The 14,533-nt window shown below is 51.2% G+C and overlaps 1 protein-coding gene across 4 annotated transcripts in view; it reads right to left on the bottom strand.

Moving 5' to 3' along the window:
* Nucleotides 1–690: 690 nt before the first annotated feature.
* Slc7a8 (solute carrier family 7 member 8) overlaps nt 691–14,533 on the bottom strand; it is a 55,013-nt gene continuing 41,170 nt past the window's right edge. For all 4 annotated transcript variants that reach the window (XM_060391196.1, XM_021639602.2, XM_060391197.1 and 1 more), the window contains exons 6-12: nt 14,016–14,169; nt 13,383–13,506; nt 11,071–11,174; nt 7,320–7,416; nt 4,924–5,073; nt 3,242–3,419; nt 691–2,804 (exon numbers count right to left, since the gene is read on the bottom strand). In XM_060391196.1, coding sequence (XP_060247179.1) covers nt 2,641–2,804; nt 3,242–3,419; nt 4,924–5,073; nt 7,320–7,416; nt 11,071–11,174; nt 13,383–13,506; nt 14,016–14,169 — 971 coding nt within the window. In that variant the 3' untranslated portion in view covers nt 691–2,640. The remainder of the gene's footprint in view (nt 2,805–3,241; nt 3,420–4,923; nt 5,074–7,319; nt 7,417–11,070; nt 11,175–13,382; nt 13,507–14,015; nt 14,170–14,533) is intronic.

The following is a 14,533-nucleotide window of genomic DNA, read 5'->3' as shown; positions in this document are numbered from 1 at the left end:
TTCAAAGAGATCTGCCACCCTTTGCCTCCCGAGTGCTGTGATTAAACACATGCACCACCATGACCAGCCAATGTGTGTGTGTTTTAAAACTAATTATATATATATATAAAAAGGGGCACTTGCTGCCAACCTTAATCTAAGTTAGATCCCTGAGACCCACATGGTGGAAAAAAAAAGAATCAATTCCTGCAAGTTTTCTGACTTCCATACGTGTGCTGTGGTGTGTGCACACACGCAGGCACACACATATACAGAGTGACTTTAACTCCATCTTTTTTCTAGTCCTGGCCCAGTATTTGTCTTTATGTTCCTCCCAGCAATTACCCTCTCAGGTGCTTCTGCCAGGCTCCTTGGATCCTTTGGGGCTCTCCCCACTGTGTATAAAGCCTTTCCTGCCAGGCTTTGGGGTGTCACCCTGATCTTTGCCTTCCTGGACTCAGCATGGTGCTGTTCCCTGGCCTACGTCTCGCTGTCTGCAGGGTCTCAGGCTGGCACACAGAATGGGAGCTCAGCAACCCCTAGGAGGGACAAGGGAGAATTGTTGGAAGGCACAGGCTCTGGATCTTATATCCGTATCCTGGGCCTGCTGGAAGGTGGCAGTCAAGGCTCTCAGGAATGCAGTCCTGGAAAGAACCTGGACTAAACAAAAATGCCGACTGGCCGATTCAGAAGACATTTGATTCAGTGAAGTTTAAATTCATTTAAAAATTTATTACATGAAAAGAAAACACTCCACAGAACAAACCAATGAAATTTAAAACCTAAATGAACTCAGTGACAGATTATTAAGGTTTAGCGCTGCCCCCAAACCACCGTACATTAAAAAAAAAAAATCCAAAAGAAATAGAAATACCAGCTTCAAAAATAGTTATCCAAAAAGTAAGGCATCCACTTAAAAAAAAAAATTCAAGGAAGGGGTGGGCATGGGCTGGAGGAATGAGAGTCAAGGGATGGAGGGATGGTCCCTGGTGCCCGGAGACCCCACAGCCTGCCTGGACTGTATTCTGAGTGGCCAAACCCAGCCTCTCACCAGTCAGGGGTTCGGTGGGAAGCTGGGAGACCTGATTCGGCCAGGAAAAGGCCCCTGGTTATTCCAGTTTGAGTAGGTGAACGGGGGAGTTGGCGTCTTGCTTTGTGATCAGAGGATCTTGGACTTAGCACAGCAGGTGCGGGAGGCTGCCGGGACACTGTCGCCTTCCTGTGGAGCACAGGCCAGCAGCTCTCCCGGAGGGAGGCGGCTTGCTGAGGTCTCCAAAAGGAGCGGCATTCTGTCCCTGCCCTTCCATCTTGTCCCAAATGGGATGGCAAGATGGTGGTGGGGTCACTTGAGCTGGGGGAGGGGAGGGGAACTGGCCTTCAAAGAACATTCTCCATCTCCACAGCACAGTCTCCCCACAGTGAGGGAGGAGTACCTCTGGGAAGGGGGAGCACCCTTCCTTCCAGGGAAGGCATTTAACGCTAGGTCTGTCCTGAAGGTTAGAAACAGGGAGCAATTTTAGGCCCAGTTCTAGGATGGGAGATGACTTAAGGCTCGTTTGACTCTTAATTTCAGGCCAGAAGGACTTGGGGATCCTTCCTACCTGGTCCTTGAGCCAAGGTCCAGGGGGGAAAAAGGAGGAGGGTGGCCGGCAGTGCTGTGGATGGGAAGAGCTGCTGAGAGGGCCGCTGCTCTTTCACGGGGGGCGGAGGGGGTAACTGAGAGGGCCGCTGCTCTTTCACGGGGTGGGGGGGAGCTGAGAAGAGCTGCTGAGAGGGCCGCTGCTCTTTCACGGGGGGGGGGGGTGGCTGCATCTCTTTGCCCTTAAGAGAGAGATGTCTACTAGACTGAACAGAAGTCTTTCTGGCTTCAAGAAGCTTTGGCACCACAAGGGGGCAGGGGCAGGGCAGGGCTTGGCTTCTGCAGGCTGAGCCTTCCCTGTATATTCCACAAGCCTGGCTTAGAGCTGGGGGTGTGAGGGGGGGAGTGGGGGAGTGGAGGGTTTCGGAAGATGGACAGTCCTCCTTCTTGGTCCTTAGCTCAGTGGGGAGGAGGCATGGACTTCCTGGGTGGGGGTGACGGGGTGGGGTGGGATGGGGTGGGATGGGGTAGGAGATGGGGTAGAGGCCGGGCAGTGGAGTGGAGATGGGACAGGGTGGAGGAGGCAGAGGGCAGTGAACCCTCTGCCTCTGGGTCCCTGGTGAAGGAAGAGACATTTGAGTTTCTCCAGCTGACACATTTGTCTGCTCTGTCTTTCCCAACTAACTCACTGTGGCTGCTACCTCTTTCCCAGCTGAAGCTTCACCTGGGCTCGGAAATAGGGAGAAAAAAACAGCAGTGAACCCAGGTTTCTTAGCGGCACCTAAAGGGTGTGAGCCCAGGAGGAAGGGCCCCATGGGGTACCCATGGTACCTCCACTCTCCTCTAACCCATAGGGTGTGTACAGGCCCTGGTGCACTGACCTTGACCTTGGGCCTTGGTATGGGAAGCAGGTTCTTTGGGTACAAAGGTCAGCATCTTTGTTTAGAACTTTTCACTGTGGACACCCAGGTCTTGTCCCTGCCTGACAGAAGTATAGGGTTGGGTGTGTTGGGAGGTCCTAGGCAGGGAAGCAGGGCAGAGAGGATGAAGGAGGGTGTGGTCAGTTAAAGGGGTGGCAGTCTTCAGGGCCGGGACTGCTCCTCTGTGTCCTGGGACTCGGCAGGAGTAGGCCGGAAGATGGGCTTCTGTTGTTCCTCCATTTCGTTCATTGTCTCGTCTGTCTCTGAGTCCCTCTCTTGGGGATACACCACCACGCACATCTTCTGACTCCCTAGGGTTAGCAGCTCTGTGGAAGGAACAACACGGAAGCTGGGTCAGTGTTTAGTGTGCTGCCGGCCCCACCAGTCAGGCCCTGCCCTGGCCAGCTCCTCCATCCCAGCTATTACCCGCCAATAGCCTTTGGAGCACAGCTCGTCCTTGTCCTGCCTTATCTGATGGCTGCCTCTTGTTCACCGTGGCTCTAGCCTTTCACTCTCTCCGTGCCCACTGTCTGTCTGTCCTCATCTCCAGCTTCTATACTGGGTCTCAAGACAACCTGGAGTGGCTCCTGAGAGCTGGCCAGTAGGTTGCCTAAGGTCTGTGTGGGGATGCCAGCTGGTTGTCTCTCCCCGGAGCTCTGTGGACTCAGGTGAAGGAGAACCCTGGCTTCCTGGTTCTGGTAAAGCTCCCCAGTCAAACTGCTCTGTGCCTTCCCAAGAGGTCCTCTCTCTAGCCACCGCTTACCAATGAAGTCATTGAAACACTTGGGCTTGTGTTGCCAGTAGACACCCAGGAAGTAGACCGGTACTCCCGTCAGCATGATGGCCAGGCCAATGCCGCACACTACTGGCTCCGACCACAGGCTGAAGATCAGTAGGAAGGCCCAGAACAGCAAGTAGATGATGGGGAACATCAGGTTGATCTGTGGAACGTAAGTACTGTGAGTTAGGTGGCTCTTAGTGTCCAATGAGATGAGGGCACGTCTGTCCTCTTTACCCTCATCCCCGATGGCAATGGCTGAGCCGCATTCAGCTCTGTGCCCCAGGCCCTTAGCGGTGTTACATCAACAGATGTCGGTGAAATTGGGCAGTGGGACAGGGAAGCAAAGATCTTTATTGTTCATGTCCCTCCCAGGTGCGGTCATATAAGACCTCATGACTCATGTCAGTGCCTGTGGCAGCAGAGAAGACAGGGGGATCATCGAGAATCTGGTTAGGATGTTAATGAATACTTGCAGAGGTCCTTGGGAGGAGAGGCAGGAAGGAAAATGACCTGGAGGTGTTTTGACTCCTGTCTTCACACCCACTTCCAGGCCAGGCCACATCTGGATGCACCACGGCACTGCTCAGCACTGCTCAGCACTCACTTTATTTACTTTTAGATAGCATCAGCCTCAATTTATTTCTCCCAAGCAGTTGGAGAAGAAAAAAAACTGCTTAGTCTCAGGAGACCAGGAAAGCCAACAGGACACAAGGCAGGTTAGGGCTGGGCTATGTTTTGTTCAGAAGGAAACACCAGTTCCACAGGCTCCATCTCCTGCTGGCCACGTGTGCCCGGATACCTTAGATGGTCTTCCTGATCAGGAGCAGCTGTTTTGCTGCCTACTTCCCTGTGTGCTCCAGCTCTCTTTCCTCCCCTCCAGGAAGTTTTTTAGGACTAGGAGAAAAGTGGCCGGGAAAATGCCCAGTGGGGAACTGACAGATCTTGGAGAGTCATCTTTCTCAGCAGGGGTGATCTGAAAGTGTCTTGTCTGTGTCTCTAGATCAGGATTCTCAAGTAGCTTTAGGCTCTGCCCTGCTGCAAGAGAACCCAGCACTCCAGTATAACTTGTTCTGAGAAGTCTAAGAACAGACAATGCCAGGCTTTTTCTGTTTGTTTGTTGAGTTCACTGAGGCTCCTACTGTTAGTGCTGGGAGTTTGAAAAGAAAGGAGTGCAGACACAGATTGGAAAGCTTCATGAAAGAGGAAATACTTTGAGATTCTTTTGGCCAGTGGTTAGAATTTCTACAAGCAGATAGAAAGAGACTCATTTTGGGATACAGGCATAGTTTAGTGAAGCCAGATGTCGGAGGAACAGGGCAGATAAGAGAACCTTGAACACTACCCAGAGTGTAAGATTAAGAGTGAAGAAAGGGTCTGGGCGCAGTGGCATACTGTATCCCAGCGCTCAGGGAGGCAGAGGCAGGCAGATCTCTGTGAAGCTAGCCTGGTCTACAAAGCGAGTCCAGGACAGCCAAGGCTACACAGGGAAACCCTGTCTCGAAAAAAATAAGAAAATAGATAAGTAATAAACAAAGAAAAGATTTAAAGAGTAAAGAAAGGAAATGACCAACCCACCCACCCACGGCAAGAGTCACTTGAGTCAATCTGCACTGCAGCTGGACGAGGTGGTGCAAGAGAAGGGGCTCCAGGGCAGATCCTCTCACCTTGATAGGGCGGGGCATGTCAGGCTTCTTCCAGCGGAGGACTATCTGCCCGGCGACTGTGACCCCGTAGAAGAGGTAGTTGATGAAGCCCACGTAGTTGATGAGGGTGTACATGTCACTGGTGACCAGCATCAGCAGAGTGGAGAGGCACTGGAGACGGGGAGGCAGAGAAGGCACTGGAGGGGATGGTCACAGGTCGGGGGCTGCTCTCCCCCACCGGGCCAGCCGGGCATGCTGTTTTCTAGTGGACATCTCAAGAGGGGGACTCACAGCCACTTTCTGTAGCCCAGGATGGCCTATACCTTTATTGCAGGAACTTCCTTCTGGCTTTTTGAGACAAGGTCTCTCTATGTAGGATCTGGCTGTCCTGGAACTTGCTATGTAAACCAGGCTAACGGGAGATTCACCTGCTTCTGCTGCTGGAGTGCTGGGATTAAAGGCGTGCACCATCATGTCTGGCTAAGAACTGCTTTCTTAGTATAGGAGTAAAATCAGGGTATGTAAGCACTGCTGTGGTGTGGGGAGTAATTAATTATTCAGAGTGGCCCGGCCTTGCTGGTATTAGCTGGCTTTGGGAAGCTGTCATGGCTCAAGCTAATATATTTCTTTTGGTTCTTTTGGCCTCTTAGGGAGATTGTGAACTGATTAAGTAAAAGCTTTGGTCTTATCGTCATTGTCTCATGGCTGTGAGATCTCTTATTTTTCCCTTAAATAATATTAAACAAGTCTGGCCCAGTGACACATGCCTGCGATCCCAGCAGTCGGGGAGGCAGAGGCAGGCAGATTTCTGTGAGTTTGAGGCCAGCCTGGTCTACAAATTGAGACCAGGACAGCCAGGGATATACAGAGAAACCTTGTCTTGAAAAAACAAACAAACAAACAAACAAAAAACCCAAAGAAAAACCATCAACAAAATATGATTAAATACAAACACAGTAAGGTTGTTTTCTTAGCTTTCTACAAATACAAACTCATTTAGGCCTCTAACTCTCTATGAGGTTTTCTCGATGGAAGTCACTTTCCAGCGCCCAAGTCGTCTCTGTGACTCTCTCGGAGTCAACTGTGCCCTTCCACTCTGATAATCTGCGAAGGCCATTGGAATGCTTACTTCTCCCGTGAGCTGTGATGGTGACCAGATTTTGTAGGCGAACAGGTCAGATTTTCACTGTATTTGCCCCCGGTCACAGCTGAGGAAAAGCTGTGTGGCTCCGGGGAAACACCGTCTGCCCTCTTCCATTGCTTTCTGCTCAGTGACTACCCAATCTCCATGGCCTTCACGCTGCGTCTGAACACTCACGAATTCTCCCAGGGAGCTCCATTACCTTCACTTCTTCTGACCACCTCTCTCGGGGATCAAAGTAATTTTCGTTGCTGTTGTTTTGGGACAGGGCCTACTCAGTCCTGGCGGGTCTGGGACTTGCTGTGTAACTGGCTTTAAACTCGGAAATCTGCCTGCCTCTGCTTCCTGAGCGCTGGGAGTAAAGGTGTGTGCCACCACGTCTTGTTCATGATTGAGAAGGAAAACAAAGTGAATTCAAATAAACTTCACGAGGGCAAGTCTTTGCTCCTTCTTTTAACTCTTCATGTTTATGGTGGTGAGCCTTTAACAGCTGAGACCTCTCTCCAGCCCTCTTTTAACTCTTTACAGCAGTGGTTCTCAACCTTCCCATTGCTTTAATACAGTTCTTCGTGCTGTGGTGACCCCCCAACCGTAAGATTATTTTGCTGTTACCTTGTAACTGTGATTTTGCTGCTGTTATGAACTGTAACGTAAATAGGATATTTAGAATACCTAATATGAGACCCCTGTGGGGGTCAGAGCCCACAGGTTGAGAACCACTGATCTAAAAGTTTCTGGGTTTGTTTGTTTGTTTGTTTGTTTGCCTCATTCTTCCTTATTCAAAGTTGCCCTTTTCCCAGCTTCAGATTTATGAGTTTTCCTCTTTATGAGTTTCTTATCAGGTGTACCCTGAACTAGATTTACTCTGATGGCTTTGTCCAAGAGGCTGACAGGGTATCCTAGGGCAGGAAGCGGGGAGAGGGTGAGCACGTGCAGTGACTGGCTACAGCAGAGGGTCAGAGCTGTACCCTGGCAGCAGGTAGACACGCATTTTTGTGAGGCTTCGGCATCCCACGTCTTTTCAGTCTGACCCAATAGGACGGGAGGATAAAAATGAGCCAGCCTGAGAGTTGTGGGCGGTTTTAGACTCAGGATCTTCCCTGATTAGATCCCTTGACATTCACAAAGCCAAAGGCAACGTGTGCTAGCTTAGCTAGGGCCTGCTGAAATGCAGAACTAGACCGGAAAAGTGATGGCTAGGTATGCACAGAGAGTCTGGCTCCCAACCAAGACTAAGGATCCATGCACGGCCAGGAGCAGCAGCAGCGGCCCTTACCGTGAAGAGCAATGCCGGGATTGGGGTGCAGCGTTTCACGTGGATCATAGCCAACACACTGGGAAGGTGGCCTTCTCTGGCTCCAGCAAAGAAGAGCCTGGCAGGGAGAAATGATGGTCAGCCTGGGACAGCCTGTGGACCACCAGGCCAAAGCTCTCTCATCCATGCCCGGCTTTGGTCCACACAGCAGCACCCAGCACCAGCCAGGAGCCTGCCTTTGTGTGTGCACTTCCCAGCTCTGTGTTCTCAAGGGCAGGCACAGTCAGACCAGAGGCAGCCAGTGGAGAGGAGGACAGATGCCAGACATGGAGAGACGACAGTGCGATCTGGCCGGCCCGGGGTGCTGCACTGTCCCTCCGAATCACTCCTCGTCTACGAGGCTACATGAGCAGCTCCTCTGCCCTTAATTTTTATTTTTGGTTCTTGGAGACACAGTCCCAGGCGGCCTACATGACCCTAAACCTCGTTGTAGCCAAGACAGGCCTTGAATTCCTGATCCTCCTGCCTCCACTACCTGAATACTGGAATTATGGTCCGTCCCACTGCCTGGCTGCATTTCTCCTTTAATTAAGAATCTTCTTGTCCTTAGGAGTTACTGATTCGCTGGCACACAGCTCTGAGCCACCTGTGCAATGCTTTAAAACATTCTCATCATATTCAGGGTGGGGCTACTTCCTTAGAATAGAGAGGGGTCATGGCTAGAAAAAGACAGGTGGGAGCCCCTGAGAGACACTAAGAGGTTCTGGGGGGTTGCTTCCATAGCTGTCACGACTTATCACTTAAAAGTTGTGCATTTTACTGTAGACTCAGTGCATCTAATAAAACTATGCATTCTATTCCCAGGAAGCCTTCCAAAACAAAACAAAACAAAACAAAACAAAAAAACAAAACAAAACGACCCCTGCCCCCCCAAATCTAACAGAGAAGTGCTGAAAGGTACTCGCATAGAGAGCCAAGCTGCAAACGTTCTGAATGCTTAAAATGATGAGATTGGGTAAAGAAATTAGGATGTATCTGTGAGACAGAAAATTAGGGAATAAAAAAATGTATTCCTTTTTATTTCGTGTGTAGGGGTGTTTGCCTGAACGTATGTCTGCGTGAGCACCGTATGCCAGCTGTGTCAGCTGAGGCCAGAAGGAGGAGTCGGATCGTTACACATGGTTGAGCCGCCGTGTGGGTGCTGGGAGTTGAATCTGGGCCATCTCTCCAGCCCTCAGAAATCATGTTTCTGAAGAAAATGATTATTTGAGAACACTGACGATATAACATCCAACAGAAATGCAGAATACAGAACTGTGACCCTGAGCTAGGCATGGGGGCACACGCTTGTGACGCCAGTGCACCGAGCCCGAGGCAGGGCACTTCCCTTTGAGGCCAGCCTTATAGGAGACCCTGTCTCACAGATGGGGAGAGCGCTGGAGGGCTGGCTCATTGGTTAAGAGCATTTATTGCTCTTGCAGAGGACCTGGGTTCAATTCCCAGCATCCACAAGGTGGATAACGACCATTTACGATTCCAGTTTCACAGGGACCTGACACCCTCTCCTGACTCAGGGGGCACCAGGCATACTCGTGGTATACAGACATACAGGCAGGCAAAAGTCACATACGTTAAAAAATGACTTTACAAAGTCTAAACACTGGGGGGATGATACACTCTCAGGAGGGGAAGGAGATGGTGGGGAAGACAGAGAGAGACTCACAGGCGCACAGAGACTAACACTCTAAACAGCCCCTTCCCTCTTTTCTCTTTATGCCTCTCTCAAACAAAACCGAAAACCAAAACAACCCACTGCCAACGAAAGCACAATCCTGTAGCTGCCAGCAGCCCTTTACATGTTAGTGTCAGCAGTCTGTTTTCCTTACAAGAATTCAATCAATTAGTGTGTGTGTTATTTATGACACACTCGTGAAGACGACAACTTGTGGGGTCAGTTCTGCCCTTCCCCCATGTGAGCCAGGTCCCCTGGGCCCAACTCGGATCACCAGGCTTGACAGCCAGTGCCTTTACCCGCGAGCCACCCTCCTTTTCCTCTCCTCCGGGGCAAGCGGCCCCTGATGAGGCAGAGCGCGGTGACAGTGTTAAAGCACACCGGCTCTTGCGATCTGAGGCCCGGGCTGGCCTGGAAGTCTTGGCCTTCATGCTTTAGGCTTCTGCGGGCTGAGCCGGGAGGTGTGTGCAGCACCGGGTACAGACTATGGAGTCAGAGAGCTGCCACTCCATGCCTGGGGTACAGGGGAGAAGGAGGGCGAGGGCTGCCTGCGACTCCAGCTCCCACAGGCAGCTGTCACCATGGGAACTGCTCAGGCCAGCCTCCCTGATTTCATGCAGACACATGCAGCCCCTCCGTTCTTCCATGCTCCGGTCCTTTCCGCATGCACAAGATGGAGCCTAGGTGGCTCTGCGGGCTTCATCATGCATGTGACCAGGCTCTCGTTCACATCCTCCTCTACAGACAGCCAGGACCAGGTATAACTGTCCAGGTCCAGATGCCCCACGTCAGGGTCACAAGAAACAGTCTCAGCTAGGGGTAGGGGACACACACACACACACACACACATACACATACAGACAGACAGACAGACAGACACACACACACACACACACACACTTGCTCAGCAAGGACCATCTGATTCAAACTTTGGGACATAAAAGAATGAAAGAGAGGAGGGAGGGGAGAAAGTAGTAGGTGAGCAGAGGTGGCCTGGGAGGAGAAGCCACGCTCCTGGCATCTCCTGCATGCACACGTGACTATGCTACATGCGTGCAGACCACTGTGTGGCCTGCCTGAGGGACAAACCCCAAACTAAAGTGACTGTGGCCAGCCACTGTCCTCCAACAGATCCCAGGGAGCCTCACGGGTCACTGCTCTTCCGCCGTCTGCTAGGGCCTCCAGGTGGCCACGGCTCCTGTGTAACATGCACATGAGGTTGCTGTAGGTGAGCGTGCGCCCTCCTTCGGCGCAGGTGGCACCCATACTCCTTCTCTATTGCTCTGGGCCCGAAAACATGGCAGTCTCTACCATCTTGTAGGAATTTCTCTGGGATGTGTCAGGTGGCTTGAGAAACATTGGGGCCCAGACTCATCTCTGCAGAGAGCCATGCATCTAGAAACCCCATGGGCCACACACATGCTAACCCTTTCACGTCCGGACATCCAGAGGTCCATTCTGGAGATGGTAGGAAGGGGCATAAAGGAGGGGCCTGATCCCTAGATGGATAGGGGCAAGGCTTCAGGGCCCACTTATGTTTCTGGCTTCCCCAAAAATTCTGGGTTGGGGTTGTGGCTCCTGGCCGTTGCACTGACAAACGTTTCCTTTCTGCTCTTCCCTACTCCAGCCCTGCGGCCTCCCACAGCACCTGCCTCTTGAGTAGGGAGTAGGCTTGCCTCCATAGGACACTCTGAGGGAGCTCATGCCATGTCAAGTCCCACTCCAGACATCCATGAGAGGCCAGACCCAGGGGCTTCAGGCACAGGGATCCTTCCTGGTTCCTATCAAAGCAGGGTTTCTTTCTGGCCAATCCAAATCCAGAAAGGGAGACTCTAGAAATGTAGCTGAGATTCTATCCTGCTGCCAACCATAGCTCTGTCTCTTCCAAAGTGAGGTGGGCTTCTGCCTCAGAACACCTCAGCACCCACACTAGCATGCATACTCCTGCAAAGGAGGTTGCACAGACCTCCACTGACAGATGAGTCCAACAAATACACACAGCGTGGTGCACACAGAAAAGTGGCCAGGACAAGCACTCACCGGGAGGAGGTGAAGAGAGAGCCATTGACTCCTCCAAATGTGGACAGGGCAACAGAAATGGGCATGATCCAGGCCATGACTCCTAGGAGCTTCTCGCCGAAAGTCTGGGGGGGAAAACAGGAGATGAGTGGAGAGAAGGAGGAAAAGCCCCTATTCCAGCCTGCTCCTCACTTCTGGAGGGGCCATCTCCCGTCCTCCCTGCCAATTCTCTCTGGCTGACCCTGGGAGCCCAGGCCCAGGCTACCATGCCACAGGGACAGCTGCACATCAGAATACACACCATGGGTCAACTAGCTGAGGGGGCTAGTGGATGGAGGTGATAACAGTAATGAACTCACACTTATCCTTCTTCATGAATGAGGAAACCAAGGCACTCAGTGATCTATAGCTTACCAGAGACTGTACGCTGGGGGAAATGGAGGGATCGTGATTGGAGGCCAGGCACTGTAAGCACCTGTGCACACTACAGCTGTCTCCAGAAACGGAGAGCCACAGACTCATGAGTCACATTCAAACCCTACTCCCACCTTCAGCAGGGTCAGTCTGTCCTATCTGTCTGTCTGTCTGTCTGTCTATCTGTCTATCTATCTATCTATCTATCTATCTATCTATCTATCTATCTATCTATCTATCTATCTATCTATCTATCTATCTATCTATCTCTACCTACCTACCATCTGTCTGTCTGTCTGTCTGTCTGTCTGTCTGTCTGTCTGTCTATCTATCTATCTATCTATCTATCTATCTATCTCTCTACCTACCTATCTATCTATCTATCTATCTATCTATCTATCTATCTATCTATCTATCTATCTATCTATCTATCTATCTATCTATCTATCTATCTATCTCTCTATCTCTCTATCTCTCTACCTACCTACCTACCTACCCATCCATTTGTCTATCTGAGCTATTCTCTCTCAGCACTGGGTTTGCTGTTTTTGAGCTTTTTACACTAGGAATGAAACCTTGTAGAGTTGCTGAATACACAGAAGCAGATAATGTTGGTAGGAAAATAAGGCTATTTCTTTTTCTTTCTTTCCTTCCTTCCATTCTCTTTCTCTCTCTCTTTCTTTCTTTCTTTCTTTCTTTCTTTCTTTCTTTCTTTCTTTCTCTTTCTTTCTTTCTCTCTCTCTCTCTTTTTTCTCCCCCCCACCTCTTTTTTTTTTTTTTTTTCTGAGATAGGGTTTCTCTGTGTAGTCCTGGCTGTCCTAGAACTCACTAAACTCACTATCTAGGCCAGGCTGGCCTCAGACTCAGAGATCTGCCTGCCTCTGCCTCCAGCGTGTCCCACCACAGCCTGGCAAGACTGACTGGTTATTTCTTTAGCTGAGAAAAAAGTGGTTGTGAGTGTGTAGCTGAGGCTTCCCGCGCACATCCATGCGTATGTGCAGAGTAGGAGACCAGCCTTTCCTAGAGTCTCGGAGGCAGGCGTACAGCAAGAGCCCAGGGAAGAGCTGTCTAGACTAGGCGCCCTGCTGTGCGTGGGCGGCTGCTGGCTGGAGGAGGAGGTGGCCGCAGGTGACGGCAGGGACAGTGTTTGTTCTGAAGCTGGGTGAAGGTACAGCATGGCTCCTCATCCTCCTTCAGATAGCAGGCACTCTGCGATCTCTTGCCCAAATCACTCCGCTTTCTGATTTACTTACTGGAGTGTGTGAGAGTGTCTGTGTGTGTATGTGTGTCTGTGTGTGTGCACATGTCTGTGTGTATGTATGTGTGGTTGTGTGTGTGTGTGAGTGGTATCTGTGTGTGTGCACCTACACATGTGAGTGTGTATGTGTATGCATGTGTGTGAGTTTGTGAATGTGTGTGTGATACTGGGGATGAAACAGGGCCTTGCACTCCGCTACTGGATTACATCCTTGGCCCTTTAATACCCAGTCTTTCTGGATGAGAGCAATCAGTTTGCATGAGTGTGCTTGATTCCCAGGGGAAGAAAGAACAGGATGGGTGTGTCTTGTAGAAGCATATGTCTCTGTGAAGAGCAGCTTATCTTCTTACATATTATGCACGCTCAGAGTGCTCTAGACCGGGAGTTAGTGAACTTGTCCCATCAAACATTAGATGTCTTACTACTAAAGGCCATAAGGACTCTGTGGAACTTCTCAGGTAGCCGAGGTGGCCCTTCTGGGAACACCCCAGCCGTCAGTTTGCTCCTGGGCACTTGAGACACCCTGCTGAGGACACGTTTGGATCCCACCCTGAGGATGTAGGATGACATCCGTGAGGCACTGGCTCAGGGAAAAGCGAGTGGGCTAGGCAGACAGAGCTACGGCAGAGTTCTGGGTCGGGGACCTTGAGTGAGATCTTACCACAGCGACTGCATTTGAGGCCAGCAGCTCCTGGGGGGACATTGCAGTGACATACGCGACATTGGCAAAGACATACACAAATGTGACCAGTGGGATGGAGATGAAGATGGCTCTAGGAAGGTTCCTGTAGAGGGAGAGGAGGTGAGAGGGAAGCCGGGACCAGGCATGTGCTCTGCTGAGGGGCGAGTTTCTGACTCGGCTGGGGCAGGATAATAGAGAGGAAACAGGGGCACAGCTTAGGCCAGACATCTGCTTCACACCTGCTTATCACTTCCTGACTCAGATGCGGACCATGCACCCTTTCTGTTGTCTTAAGACTGGGCCTGGCCCCAAACAGATAAAAAGCCGAGGACGGCTCTCAGGACGGCTCCTTCTCTATGGCAGTCGGCAGTTGCATTGTCCTGCACAGCTTTCTGATTTTTAACTTGCCCTGGGACAGTCATAGGACCCTTTCTCATCTTTTAGCAAGGCGGACAGCAAATGGTTCAAATTCCTGGGAAATGAACTGTGGCTTCATGGTTGATCAGGACATGTCCAGGATAGGGCCAAGAAGGAGCTCTATGGTTCTTCCTTCCAGCAATGGATACTGAGTGGGCTACGGGCAAACGGAAGGGCCGCACTCATTCGACTTACTTGTAGGGGTCCACAAGTTCCTCAGTCACATAGTTAAGAAAGTTCCAGCCACCATAGGCAAAGGAGCCCTGGAGGAAAGCCAGAGCAACGAGGCCGATGTCTGGCTCTTGGAAATTCTCGAATGCGTTCTCTGGCTCCAGCCAATAGAATTCTCCTGTGGGCACAACAGGCAGGAGGAGGCTCAGAGGGATGAGCCCAGGCCCAGTGGCCCACCCCATGCATTGTCTCGCCCTCCCTTGCAGGGCTAGGCCAGCTCCTCGGTCTGCTCCTCGGTGAACCCACGGTGCGAGAGGACAGAAGAGGATTGCAGAAATGCAGATCACAGGAACTCCCAGAACCATGAGTCTAAACAGGGCTTCGGGCTCAAGGCACAACTGAGAGTGCCTTTTTAAAAAAGGCAACGTTACTTGGAAGGTTCTTGTAACTGGGGAAGCTAGGGTCAACGGCAGTCTTGTCGACTAGCTCCCTCGATATATATAATCCGAGTTTCGTGAAGAAAGCATCCAGAACAACCACCA

This window comes from Meriones unguiculatus, chromosome 9 (genome assembly GCF_030254825.1).
Source record: "Meriones unguiculatus strain TT.TT164.6M chromosome 9, Bangor_MerUng_6.1, whole genome shotgun sequence".
Classification (NCBI taxonomy): Eukaryota; Metazoa; Chordata; class Mammalia; order Rodentia; family Muridae; genus Meriones; species Meriones unguiculatus.
The sequence above is the reverse complement of the archived record's forward strand: the minus strand, read 5'-3'. Positions and strand labels throughout refer to the sequence as shown.